This window comes from Zonotrichia albicollis, chromosome 1 (genome assembly GCF_047830755.1).
Source record: "Zonotrichia albicollis isolate bZonAlb1 chromosome 1, bZonAlb1.hap1, whole genome shotgun sequence".
Lineage (NCBI taxonomy): Eukaryota > Metazoa > Chordata > Aves > Passeriformes > Passerellidae > Zonotrichia > Zonotrichia albicollis.
Window position 1 is genome coordinate 112,340,075 of NC_133819.1, and position 14,919 is coordinate 112,354,993.

The 14,919-nt window shown below is 40.2% G+C and overlaps 1 protein-coding gene across 19 annotated transcripts in view; it reads left to right on the plus strand.

Moving 5' to 3' along the window:
- Positions 1–14,919, plus strand: part of DTNA (dystrobrevin alpha) — a 226,053-nt gene that overhangs the window by 119,374 nt on the left and 91,760 nt on the right. For all 19 annotated transcript variants that reach the window (XM_074550480.1, XM_074550452.1, XM_074550423.1 and 16 more), the window contains 2 exons: positions 7,045–7,112; positions 12,887–12,967. In XM_074550480.1, the coding sequence (XP_074406581.1) occupies positions 7,046–7,112; positions 12,887–12,967 (148 nt within the window). In that variant the 5' untranslated portion in view covers position 7,045. The remainder of the gene's footprint in view (positions 1–7,044; positions 7,113–12,886; positions 12,968–14,919) is intronic.

Consider the following 14,919-nt stretch of genomic DNA (forward strand, 5'->3'; position numbering starts at 1 on the left):
GATTAAATACAACTTTTTAATCCCATTTGAATAGAACTTTGAAATTATACATTTAAATCTGTAGCAGTTAGCTGGAATCAGCCCCTAATGTTTATCAGAAGTGATGGTAGTGAAGCCCTGGAGAAAAGATTTTTGGAATTGACCAAAATTATTTTATTGGATAATCTTGTGCTCTTAAAAGATGAAAACATATTTGAAGCACTGAACATTAGTTTTCCTTCCATATTTCATCCAATAAAGTAGTTTCTTGTAGTATCAGGAAGCATGACTCAAAAAGAGCTAGAAAAATTTTTTAAGCAATGCCTGTATGACAGCTTTTTAAAGTTTCCCATGTATATTTTAAGTGTCAAGTAGTCATTTTCTTAAATGTCTTTCATGTCTGGAGTAGTAAGGTTCTTTAAGAGAAGTTCTTCTTCATGTTGTAGAGAAAAGCTGGAAATTATACTGTGGAAGTGCCCATGAAAAGGATGGATAAAAAATAAGGATTTTGGGCCTTATTTAGGCCTAGTTAGGAAGATTTTGAATTCCTAAACCTGGTGCACATGGAAAACAACTGATGTTTCCTTTGTCATGGCATCCTGTAGTGAAGTGCTGATTCCATACAGTATTAAATATGAAATGGGTATATTTTAACTCTCATATTTTCTGTCTCAAAATTATGCCTTTTTTTTTTTTTATTAATCCCTTCACACTTGTTTTTTAGACCTGAGAGATAAGATTTGCACAGCATTCAAACTGTGCCTTATGGAAATGAGTTGCAATGGGTCCCTTATTAGGCATTTTTGAGTTTCCCACTAAGGATACAAAACTCCCAAAAGGAGGAGCTGATGAAAAGTATATTGGAAAATTCTTTCTTAAAAACAAAAACACATTTCACTAAAGGAATAAATCAAGACTGAATTTCAATTTTTTTGGTGGTATTAAAATTGAAAAATATGATGAAAATGAGAAGAGTCAGACTTGCTGAGACTCATGTTGGAGATGAACTTAGCAACAGCTTTTGTTTTCTTTCTTCACTGTAAAAATCTCATCTAGATAAAGTACAAGCACACTTTGTGAGTGCAATGCAATTATAGCTAGCCTCAGGAAAGAGCATTGACCAGTTTTATTACAGTGCCAAAGATTAGCTCTGGAATGTAAAGCTGAGAGAGGCCTATTAGGGACTTGGTTCATTAGAACATGTGGAACAAAACATTCATAAGGCACCAATAAATCCATTAAGGGGAAGAGGGCTCTGAAATGGCCCTTCAGGATTTTTATTATTAACTACAAGGATTGCTGAGGTTGGTGATGTCAGAAATATGGTTTTAGCCAGCACTTACTGTCCCTTTTAACTCACTGTTCTCCAGTCCAAGTTCACTTTGAAATAAGCAGCCACAAGTGTTGTAGTTAGCAGAGCAGGATCTGCCTAACATAGCTGTATTTGGAGAAAATAAAAGATCAGTGGAAAATCTCCTCTCTCACACTGCCACGAATCCTGCATGAACAGAATCCTGGATGTTGACTACAGCTTTTAAGTTCCTCATAAAGTCAGGGTTAGATAGACTCTAGCAGGCTCTTTCATTTTCATAAATCAAAATTTCAGATGCTGGTAAATCCTGAAAAGAAACAGCAGTTTGTTATGTATGAAGGACATTTTGATAAAACTGTCCCAAGCAATGGCAGACAAGAAGCCTGTGCTGCTGAAAAATGGTATTGCTGTCTGCTCAAAGCTGGGTTTAAATATTGACCAGCTGCATAGAAAATAGATTTGTCAACAGCATAAAAAATAGCCACTGAGAAACCAGAACATTTCTCTGCATCCTAATGCTTCTAATTCCCAGAGAAATCAAAGCTTCCATCATTTCATGGAAGAAAAAATAGCTTCTGTATCAGGAGTTTGAGATTTCCTCACTAGGGAAATACAGACTGCTCAGATAAAGGATGCTTGATCTTAAACTTAAACTTCCAGCTAGTTGGGTCCCAAAATGCTTCCAAGAGTTTCAGAGCCCCAGAATGCTCAGCTGGACAGGACTGGGGCAGAGAGGTGTTTCTGTTTCCTGTGTCCCTGCTTGGACAGAAAAGCAGCTTTTGTCCAGCCTGAGATGCTGTCACAAGTGTCACTGGCCGGGATTCGGAGCCTCTTTTTCCAAATGCCCGCTGCATCACAGCCATCACATGGGATTTGATGAATTTTTCATGCCAGAATTAATCAATTTCAGTGGGCAGTTTTCCTCACTGGCATGTGTCCTGCCTCCCTGGGGCACTTCATCTGTCACAGACAAACAGGATGGGCAGTGCTAGTGGGGTGGCTCTTCTCAGAAACATCAAACTGCGTGTGCATGGTTCAGGTCAGGAATTTTGGGGTCTCCTGGGACATGTGTGGGGCTTTCCAGAGGGGAGTGCCTTCTCCAGGCTTATAGGCAACTGCTTCTTTAGGTAGTGTGGTGGTTTAACCCCAGCTGTAAAGTAAGTCACATGCAACTGCTGGCTTATTCCACCACCAGCCCCACCCCTCCCCATGGCTGGTAGAATCAGGGGGGAAAAAGTTAAACTCATGGATGGAGATACAAACAATAATTGAAACAAAGCAAAATATAATAATAATAATAGTAGTAGTAGTAGTAGTACTAATAGTGACTCAGAGAGAGTAATAATAATGAGACAGAGAGATTCAACCCAAGATAGGTAAGTGGTACCCACTGACCAAAGCCTAGCCCATCTCCAAGGAGGGATTGGCACCTCCTGGCCAATTGTCTCCAGTTTATGTAGTGGGCAGGATGCTCTGAGGTGTGGAATATATCTTTGGCCACTGTGGGTCAGGTGTCCTGGCCATGCTCCCTTCCAGTCATTTGTGCACCTGCTCACAGGCACAGCCTGGGAAGCTGAGCAGTCCTTGACTTGGGGTAAGCACTACTGAGCAACAGCTAAAGCAACAGTGTGTTATCAACATTATTCCCATATTAAATTCAAAACACAGCACTGTACCAGCTACTAGGAATAAAATGAACTGTATTCTGGCCTAAACCAGGATAGATAGGTTTTTTTGGAGCTAATGATTTAAATGTAGCATGCATTATTTTTATCAGGCACAGACATAGCTCGAGAAATGGAATGTAATGGAAATATACTATTTATGAAAAGAATGACATATAGTAGGGCTTCATAAAAGATATTATTTACCCTATAAATACTGAAACAAGAAAAACACTTATTTGTGAGAAAGTTTATTGTAGTGCTCATAATCCAAGCAGCACAACAGGAAAGGAAAGATAAATGAGGCATTTAGTTCTCATGTTATGCATATTACATTATATTCCCACCCACATTTTATAAACCAGAAAAGTATATTAAAAAATAGACCAATTATGCTTCTGATACATGATAAGCATGAATATGAAATTGTAGTCAAAATAGTTCCAATCAAACTCTATTATTTGTTTATTTATTATTTTCTTTCTAGCACTACTAATATCATAAAAGTTTTCAGCTTGGAACGTGGGTAAAAATGAAACATTCACAGTATCTTTTTCAGAGGCTGGAAGCCTCACACTTGGAAAGATTTCTGCTTTGGAATGTCTGTAATATATTGAAGCCTTAATCCCACTCTAATTGGTACTTTACTAATTAGCCTGTGACTAGAATTTTAATTAGATGCACAATAGATGTTCTTACCTGCAGTGGAGGAGGTATTTCCTGGGAAGAAAAGTGAAGGAAAGATAGTGAAAGGAACCTGTAGAAGACAAATATAATCTAATATCTACTATAAGAAATATATACATTAATTAATATTTTTCAAAATTATGTCTCTGAAATGTATTCTGTTTTTCAAAGCACATTTGCTTTGTGACTTGCTTTTCTCCTGTGAGGAACAAATTGAACTTTGGTTTTTTCTGTGACATGACTTGTGCTGTGAGCAAACTGAGGAATACTGGAGCACAAGTGTAGTTAATTAGCTCAGGGCCAGCCCAGGGACTGAGGTGGACACATGATGGGCTCGAAGCAGGAGTCTGCAATCTGAGCTGAAGAGTTGAGCTGTGTGCCTGTGAGCTGGGTCACAGGGAACAAGGCTGAAAAGGAGATGCCTAGTACCCTGACAATGGCATTAGTTAAGCCTGGGCTGTAGCACATTGTGGAGTTAAAATGCAAGTGAAAAGCTTGGAAGATGCAGCTGAGTGAATTCCTGCCAATGGCGACTCAGAAGTACCAATATTCTGTAGATGAGCATCATCTATTACTTTTTTCTATCAGGAAAAGACAGGAAAGAAGGATAGAATGTGTCTGTCTGAAAATACTGCCACCACTAATGTTCTCGTTAGCTTAATGGCATATACTCTTATAGAGAATTTTAGGATTGCCATTTGGGTGAAGACTGTTTTAAAATCTGCAAAATATCAAGTGCAAGACTCCTAAAAACATAAATCTGAAGTTCCCTCCTTCTCTGAGGAAGCCTGAGTTGTGTGTTTATAAATATAGAGTTATTTGTCAGGCCTGGTAATCCCCATAAGCCCCAGCAGTGAAAAGGGTGATTCAATTTCAGAAGATAATGGGACATTCTGAAAAATGATGATCAGATCCAGGGAATGTTCTTATATGGGGAGATATAAACAGTAAAAGTAAAGGGAGGATGAATTGCAGAAAACAGAAAAACAGTTTAAGAATTATTATTTTTCCCTCCACTAAAGAGACACTTTTACAACAGGCTTTCTGGTGGAAGTGGAAAACATACTGTACAATTTGCATGATTTGAAAAATACTTTTTGTTATTAAATTTTGACTGGGAAAATTCTTCCACATGGTGAATAAGGTCACAGGTGAGCCACATTCCATGCTCTGCAAGATATTTAAAAGCAATAGCTAAGGAATATTTTTCTCTAGATGTCAGTATGAGGCAAGTAAGAACAAAGTTGAACCCCTTATGTTTATGATAAAATTTGTAGCAATCACTCTGAGACCAGTAATTACTTCACAAATGTTAGAAAACATTGGTGGAATGAAAACAGGAAATTATTAACTGGAGAAACATCTGTAAGATTTAAGTGTCAGTTGTGTCAAGAAGTGGAAGATGATGTCATCCTTGTGCCAAAAACAAATTATCCCAATCTCAGTCAAATAACACAGGTAATATGTGGTCTGAAAACAAGTTGCACATTGTGGAATAATGCTGAATATAGGAGAAGTCAGAGAAAATTATGATGGCTATAACCAACTCTACAAGCAATAAATATTAATCAAAAATTGTGTTTGCTCTGAAGTATTCACTCAACTGCCCTGCCTAGTAAAAGATATTATCTTTTCAAAGGGCTTTATTAACTCACCTGTCCTATGAGATCTGGTCATTTCCCATGGCAAATTTGTCTCCTACTGTGAGTTTCATTAGAAACAGAAAGGAGTGGGGAGTTCAAGCCATGGTTAGTGGAATTATATCGCTTTTAATTTTTTATGGGAAGACATTTAAGGCTGATTCATGTAAAAAAGACATTACTTCTTGCTGTCTAATTAAGATGCTAGTTGGGCCTGGCATATCTTGAGGTATCTCATTTTGCAGGGAGGTTTGAGTCTTCCCTGACACCTCCAAGACACCAGCTGCCTCAGATCAAAGGCTGAGTGACCACTCCCGTGAAGCACTATCCTGAGAGCTGCTGTCTCTGCAGAAAGGAAGGATACATTAGCTCAGACTTCACACCATGCTACACACATCCCTGTCACTCCTGGGCAAATGGGAGCCTACTTGAATACGAGGTGAACTTGAACATCCCTGCAAAGAGGCTGCATCCACACCCTTTGTCCCCTTCCTAGTGGGACGGCTGCTCACATCACAAAACATCCACCATAGATAGCACTTTAGCAGAGTCTTTATCAGTACCCTGAAAATTGAATAGGCTGCTTGGAAAAGGCAATTATAATGTACCACCACTTCATTTGAACTGTGCAGTTTGAAAGGGGAAAAAAACACAACAAAACACCTCTTATGTGATTGCCTTCCCATCTTTGTGAAATAAAAGGAAACTGGTTTTCTGTCTTGAGTTCTTTGGTAATGGTAGATTTCAGCATCCAGTACTTTTATCCTTCCTGTTGTATACATATGGAGGTTTGCTGTGGGATACAGTGCAGTATTTTTGATTGCAGGCTTGTATAGAACATCTCCTTTGTAACCTGGGTAGTGTGATGTTATTTTACACAGTCTAGTTGACATAAGGATGGGGATTAAAATGCAGGTCAGAAGTTCTAACCAGACTTGGCAGGCAGGAAAGGAATTGGTTCGACAGGGTAATTACCCATAGGAAGTGGTGATGCTGACACTAGTTTTAATTTTTTGAGTGCTGCTAAAGATGTTTATCTTCACTCTGAAAGCTTTGGTCTTTTATAGTTTGAATGCTGGCTGTGAGAGAAGCTGTCACTTTTCTCTCTGCTCTATCCAGCAGTAGTGCTCTTCAAAATAGTCGAAAGTTTTTTTTAATCTGAAAACAGAAGGAAAATATATTCTTACTTCTGAGTCTTTTTGTGAAACTCATTTAACCAGAGATACACTGCCCTGAATTTCAATGAATATTGGGAGAGTGCTTGCTTGGGTAAATAACATGTATTATGTTATGGAGTAGAGATTTAATTGCTGTTGTTTGTTGTTTTTTTTTGTCTCCTCCACATAGAATTGGCTAGAACATAGTTTTAGAGACTGTAAAATAATATCCGAATCTTTTATGATTTCTTCTCTCTTACATAATTTAAACTGAGGATTCCTTATTTAAGAAAACCTAAAATGAATTTCAGAGCTTGTGTTATGTAAGCCAGTTAGTTACATCAAGCAGAAAAACTGAACACTGCCTTTGGGAGAGAGGGGCGGGAGGGGGAACAAATGCTTGAAAGCAGAGTCCAGAGAATGGAGGACAGTTTGGGGACCAGGTTCTCCACAAAGCACGCCACAGAGAGGCTGGCAAAAGGCATCGGCTACACGTGGAGCACCAGCCAACCTCCAAGGTTCTTCGGGAGCAATTTTGGATGCTTATGTACGTATGTTCAGTATGGGAATAATGCTTAATGTTTGCACATGATTTTGTCTTCCAGAATGATTGAAGATTGTGGGAAAAGAGGAAATACCATGGCAGAAAGAAGGCAGCTGTTTGCAGAAATGCGTAAGTACTTCCTGGAAATGTTTTGCTGTGATAGACCAAGCCAGTTGCTATGCAATGTCAGTAAAATTTATGCAAGCTTTCCACCTCAAATCTCCCTTGCACAAATGAATATCATGAGACCAAAATTGCACGAAAATGGGCTGATTTGACCTAAGCAGGAAAGAGAGGTTTTCTACATCAGATTTTTTAATTGAATTATTTATCCGTAGTTTTCTTAAGACAAAGATGATGGAGTACAAAGGTTGCAATGAAGAGGGATAAAGGTCTCCAAAAGCTACATCTTTTTTTGGAGGTATCTTTAGTGGGTTGACCCCAGGCAGCTGCCAAACTCCCACATACTTGCTTAATCCCTCACCAGCCTCCAGCAGAATGGGAGAGAATATAGGGAGAGCAAAAGCAAGCAAACTCATTGCTTGAGATAAAGACTTGATTAGGTGACAGAAAGAGAGGGAGAAAATTACAACAGAAACCAAGAGCCAGTAATGCAAAGGTGGCTATTCCCCACTTCCAAAAGCAGACTGATGCCCATCCACTCGTGGAACAGTGGAAGTTTTGTCTGGCTTGGAAGACAAAACTCCCCACCCGCTACTTTCCCTACCCCAGTTTTATTGCTGAGCATGACATTATATGGTGTGGACTAACCTTTTGGCCAAGTGGGGCATCTGTCCTTGCTGTGTCTCCTCCCAGCCTCTTGCCCATCCCCAGACAGCCCTGGGAGGGGACAGAGTAGGAAACAGAAAAGCTTGAGTGCTGTGCAAGCACTCTTCAGCAACAGCTGAAACAGCGTGTGTTATCAACACATTTTAGCCACAGATCTGAAACACAGCACCGTGCAGGCTGCTCTAGAGGAAGTTAACTGCATCTCAGCCAGACACAGTACAGGGACTCATGTACTTCATACCCCACTTCAGTGTAATTTTTTGTAGTTCCTAATGAAGTCATGTACTCCCTGCACGATAGTGTGTCTGGCATGTACCATACCAACAATGTTCCTGCACTTTTGACAGTCATCTCTAATTTCTCTTACAACCCACTCTTTCTCCAGGAAGTTCTGCTGTCAAGTTTGAGACTGTCACTCTATTACTAGATTTACCTGAGTTTTGTGTGTAATTACTAAGCCTCCTGTTGTTTGTCCCCTGGCTCATAGAAAACTAGGACAGAGCATCTCCCTGATCTTTGGTGGCAGACTAAGGTTACTTAAGGCATTACTGGGACTGGAATTGTTGTGCATAATGAAAGGCCAAGTGTGTGCTGGTGAATTCAGTGTGTGTGAGCCCTACATCTGAGCTCTCCAAATTAAAGATTTCCCACTCAGATGGCCTACCAAGGACTGGTTTGGCCCATTCCACAGTGTCCACTGGCTCTGTTGTGCCCTGTAATTGTTTTAGTATCACACAGTGCTTCCTGTGTAACTCATGAATATTTCTCACTGATCTTTTCTCTCTGGTGCCCAGTGACAGGACCTGAGGAAATGGAATGAAGCTGTGTCATGGGAGGTCTAGGTTGGGTATTAGAAAGAGATTCTTCACCCAGAGGGTGTTTGGGCACTGGAACAAGCTCCCCAGAGAAGTGGTCACAGCAGCAAGCCTGACAGAGTTCAAAAAGCATTTGGACAATACTGTCAGGGACATGGGGTGATTTTTGGGAGTATCCTGTGCAGAGCCAAGAGTTGGACTCAATGATTTTTGTGGGCCCCTTCCAACTCAGGATATTCTTTCATTCAGTTGTCTCTTGTGTAAAGCACCTTGGAACCTTGGAGGGAGGTGTTGTATGTTGGCCAGAATCAAAAAATGTATTTGTCCATTAGCAGAACATACTGTAGTTTTAATTATAATTACAGAGGGGCATTGATTTTTATCAGCTCAAGTCAGTGACATAGGCACCATTAATTTCAAATAGTTTTAAATACTCCTAAAATATTTAGGACTTTGCTGTGAAAATTTGTGGTTTGTTTCCACAGTTTTGAAGGCTGTTTTGATGTTGGATTGTTTAGCAGGAGTTAAGGAGGTATTGGGAAGATCAGCAGCTGAAGGCAGAGGAGGGACTATTTTCCTGTATTACACACCAGTAGTTACAGTCTACTATTTTCTTCTTTCACATTTTAGTATTTTGGCATACTTGCTTCAGTCTGGTTTATCTCACGTGTGCTTCCCTTTTCTGTTTGGCTGCCTCTGTTCCTCCACCTACTACCTATGTACACAGAGAACTGGATGTTCCAACTAGGTAAAATGAGGGAAAAATATTAAGTCTTTGTGGAAAAACTAAATGTATTTTAGCCATCTTCATAAAACACTGACCTTTGCATTCTGAGAGCCCCTCAGACACCTCTGTGTGTGGAGGGTGCACATCACTGAAACCAAAATTCATCCTGGGATTGCATTCAGCTGTGTGCAAGCCCACACTTTATTATGTGTAACAAAAACCATGTGCTCCTGATGCCATACATATTGTGGGCCATGTGAAGCTTCTTAACATTCTGATAGGCATAAGCCTGTGGTAATAGGTAAATTCCACAACCTGCCAATATCAGAGGAAGAAAATTCATAATATAAAGGCTTTTGCCAGTGTTTTCAGTTCTTGGGACCTACATCTGCAAGTGATTGAAACCTCACAATAATCGTACAAAGTGGGCCATGCTCCAGACTACACAAGGTAGAAAAGTGGGGGAAAAAACAGAAAAAAAGAAATCCAACTTTTAAAGCCTTTTTAAGTGGGAAGTCTGTCCTGAACAAGGAAGAGAAGGATTTGATTCAGACTTTAAATTTGGACCACTGTGATTTCCCTGTATTTTGAGAGGTCCAGTTCAGCCCTTTTTGTTTCCTTTCCTTCAAAAGAGGCATCCTTCTAGTTCCAAATTACAAACATTTGTGAATTGATATCATTATCATTATCACCTTCTCTGGAGTCCCGTGATTAAAGCTTGTGTTATACCTCAAAAGGCTCTGTTGGACATCAAGCCACTAGGTCCTAGTCTTACCTTAGTCTGACCTGACATGCCCAGGTGTATCCACACTGATGAAGAGTTCAAAATGTGCATCACTGTTGCCACATATTATCCAGCCAGAGAACAGCAGCCAAAGTTTCAGCGTGTCCCTTTGTTATTTTTGCAAACTGCCATCAGTGTTACTTGACATGAGCATATTTAAAGGAGACAGAGTGAGGCATTGCCAGGAGGCTGAAGAAAGGCGAGGCCACTGGCAGTCCTGTAGGGAAGTTACAAATTTGCTGTCTCATTTGCTGTGCTCAGTCCTGGACATCTTTCCATTTGTTTAGCAGAACTCTCCATCACGTAAGTGATGGCACTTTTCTACAGAAGTCATTTGACAAACAGATCTCTGACTGTGGCAAAATGTAAATCATGACAAAATTAAATTGTCTATTCCAGGGTCGTCTCAGCAACACCTACTCCCCAAATAATATCAAAATAATACCATCCACTATGTGTGCAAATAGTAAAAAAGAAAATAAAGAGCAGTGTTACCTACAAATTTGTTTATTTAGAATTATTACTGCAACCTCAGAAGCTCAGTGAGCCAGAGTCTCACTATGCTTTCACTTTTAAAACCTTGTTAAAAGGCTGAAATTTTAAAAAGGAGCACTGGAAATTTATTGATAGCTTTCACTGAAGAGGGAAAAAGTTACATTAATTTTACTTATTTTTCCTGTAAAAAAAAAAAAAGCTTAGTGTTACAAGCTTTATCCTCCCTTTCACCTACAAAGAAATTTTCCTAAAGCTGTCAATGAGATACCAATGGAGAAGGAAAAAAACCCTGTATAATTTTAACAATAGAAGATATGATGGAAAAGCTCACAAAAATACTTCCCATACCTGATGTTAAGCAGTCAAAGGTAATTTCTCCTAGGAGCAGGTGGTGTAACTGGCAAAAGGGAGTAGCTGGGAGCCTTGGGAAGATGTTGTGGAAGAATTTGGCCAGGAAAAAAACAGAATTTGAGGAGAATAGAAAGTATCATTGTCATTTTCATGTCATAGGCCAGAGCACATTTGAAAAACTTGAGTCCAAAGGTTGACTTTGTTTAAGAAAGCATGGTGAATGATACTGCCACATGCAGAATGGAAGCTTCAGGCAAGATTTATCAGGGAAGGAAGCCCTCCAATTGAGTTACAAGGTGCAGAGAGGATCCCCCTCACTCTGGAAACTCCTTCTCAGAGAGTAGTCTGAGTAGAGCTCAATCCAGTCCTAGCCCCAGACTTGGTCAAGAGTTTATTTCTTAAGCATTATATAGATGTAATTGATACTTTATATGACTTCATCATGCAGGATTAAGGATAGCAAACCAAATATATTCATAGGAATAAAATGTTTATTTAAATTGGTGATAATGATAACAATTAAGCTAAAATATTTTAATCAAAATTGTTTACCAGATAGTATAGATATTTATAACTAATAATATTGGTCACTATTTATTAAATAAATCATTTCAAAAATAGCTTAATAATTATCAAGTACAGATTGGTGTTACTCACCCATATCAACACTGGGGGCAAATCTCTTCCACTTGGCCTGAAGGAATAGCCTTGAGGCGTGTCCCCAGTCAAGGGAGGAATTGCCACATTTGTATCCAGAAGGAAGGTGTTGAAGTCCCTGCCATTAAAAAATGGAACTGAACTTTTATAGTATAAAGTGATTGACTGTCAGTCAGATGTTTCTAGGCTCCCTTGCCAGCTCAGCAGCCTCAGATAAGTTATCAGTGCTATCACTTGTTGCTTCCTTTATCAGGAACTTTGTGTGCCACATCCTCAGCAGTGCTGATTTCTGTCAGGCAAGACTGTCTTTCATGTCCCCAGAAGGTTTAGCTTTGGGGTTGTGGAGTCAGGCTGGTCTCAGCATTCCCAAACGCCTGAAGCAGCATGATCCACCTTCTCCATCCATCACTGATAACTTTTGCAAATGGGAGAAAATTTGAGCTGTTTTACCCCACTTAGACAGAGTATCCTACCACAGATGCCAACGTGGCCATATGTTCTGCAGTTCAGCTGAGAAATCTCAAAGCATTTAGGAAGCCTGTGTAAAAGCAGGGCTGTATCTCACTCTTGCATCCTGACTGTACCTTGTTTGGATGAGTTTGTTGGACGCTGTGCCAGGTTCTGCCCCCACACACTCCCCCTTTGTGAGGGAGCTGCCACTCAGTTTGTTCCCATCTCTCGGACAGCTGCTTTGGGAATGTTACTGGATCTTTATGTTGCAGAAGCCAGGGCCAAGCTTTGTGTGGAGCACATAGCTGACCCTCAGAGGTCTCCATTGCAGAGAACATAAATCCACAAAGTGGAGAAAAGCCCCACACCCCTTGTCATTGCCCCCTTCTGCAGATTGCCATAAGTCTTTATGTTACAGCACAGTGTGTTTTCTGATTGGGTTTGCTGACAATACCTTGCCCTGGTGTGGCATGTCAGCTAAAGATATTTGTTATGGGCTTTTTGTGCTGAATATTAAAATTCAGCTGAGGTTTTCCCTGCTGCTGGAGCCTGGCCAGTGTGTCTTTTAGCCTGCAGCTTGACCAGATTGTTCTTCAAAGTGACAGACACAGTGGGCTGACTATTCATTGCCTTCCTTTCTAAAATTCTTTTAACACTGTAGCTCCTGACATTCCCCTTGTTACTCCTCACTCCACTCTCTCTGCAAAGGAAAGAGCCTTGAAAATTGTTAAACTGAGGCAGCTCGTGTGTCCTCTTTGTTCCCTGGCTTCCCTGCTAGCAAAGAGACACACAGGTCACATTCCACCCAAATGTCACCGTTCTTCTGTTCCACTAGGGGCTCAGGATCTGGATCGCATCCGCTTGTCCACCTACCGAACAGCATGCAAGCTTCGGTTCGTTCAGAAGAAATGCAACTGTAAGTATGCCAGCACTTCCCTCACCTACATTGTTACAAGCTTTCCTCTGCACTCTGCAGTCTGTCCTTTGCACCGCTGACAATCCAGGGCTGTGTGATGTGGCATTGCAAAGGACGCTCATCAGGGTGCCTGGGCAGGCTTCAAATATTAACCTGTTTATGTGAGGAGCTTGCCTCAAATATGCCAGTGATTCAGGCATAGAAAGGTGGGGCAGGATACAGGCCACAGCTTTAATTAATAAGTATGTAAACTGCATTCTCCAATGTTCTTGTGAAATAGCATTTGTGAGTTTCAGCAGGGCCCTGCAAATTAAATGCTTTTATAGCAGCTCTGTGAGAAAAAATGCTGCTTTTAGTCCTCTTCTATTTAGGGTGCAGCAAAGTAAGTGCAATGTTGGTGAGACCCTTCTATTTCCAGAAGGCCAGCTAAATGCAGCTCTTCTGAGAAACTGAACCTGCTTGTAATCTCTGCATATCTGTCTTACTCCCTCTAAGTTTTATTGGGAAATTTCCCACTTGATTAGTGACCTTTTTTAACTTCTCTTCTGAGATTCAGTCTTTTTACCTTTACAGCTGCATTTTCTATTAGCACAGTCACGTGCTGTGAGCTTTAAAGGTGAAATACATATATAATCTGTAATGGAGTGTATCCTTTCTTCTCCATCCAAAATAGTATGCAAATACTTAGAAAGGCAGATTTGGGAAAATGTGCTTTACTGGGCCTTTCCACACCAATTTAAAAAAATCCCCTAACCAAGGGCTCTCTTGTCAGCAGTAGCAGTAGGGAGAGGACCAACACAGAGAAAACAAGTGGGTTTTAGTCCTCACATACAGACTTGAATGACAACCTGGCTATGCTTGTGTTGCACACAGTGGTAAGTATGTTAAAAAACGCTCACTGTAGATAGAAATTTACCACCTTGTTAAGTTCCTAGTTTTGGGGTTACATCTGTCTGTGTTACAGAAATGTTTATCTTATGCTGTCCAAACATACTGGAGAGGCCAACTTGTAACAAAAAATACTTTGGAGAGTATTTACTGTGTTATTAGCCATGGAGCTGATAGTTTAATCACTTTTGTAGCACACTTCTCATATTTTTAATATGTCCTTAGCTGAAGTATGAATTGAAGGTTTGGTATCACATTATAAGCAATCTGCCAGACACAAAACCCAGGGGGGGTTAGTACCTGCCCAGCAGCTGGCTTCTCCCATTCAGGAGCAAATGTGTTGAAAGATGCTATTATGTTGCATTCAGTTGGGGTTTTTTTAAATCTTATGTTTAGGAGGATGACATTTTCACTTCATTTTCATGGTAACAGAATACAGTAGTCTGAGGTGACAAAAGTATCCAATTAAATGGATGGTGGTAGCAAAGTATGTGTGCAACTGCATGCAAAGCAAATAAAAAAAAACCCAAGGGCTAACAATAGCCTCATTGCTGGGAGTGTCTGTCTGGCTGGAAATATACTGGTTGTTAATTTTAATTTTGTGCCTCTTATTTATGAGCTGTGATCTGCTTTTGTGGAGCTGTTGGTTCTCCTCATAGAGAATTAGTGCAGATGCCCTGCAGTTTGCCAGCTTGTGCCAAGTAGCTCGTGGATGGGACTCAGCTTCTAGTCTCCATTGATAACATAGGAGGAGTAATTTGCTGATCTTGTTTAAAGATTTATACTGTATCACTCTCTCCTTAAGGAAAAAAAAGTAAAAGGAGAAGCTTGTAATGTCATGCTAAGTATTAGGTTCAGTGCAACTTAAGAAATAGTGCCTGCTGCTCTGGAACAGGCTGGATTGTGTGTGTCTTTTCACCATCCAGTACAGTTTCCTTCTCATTGTTTAGAGTACACTGCTGCTCTCCCAGATGAGTTTCTCTTATCAATGGGAAAAGAGTCATTCATTCACCTGGCAGGTGTTCAAGCAATGGCTGTCCAAGAAAGAGCTGCTAAACATAGAG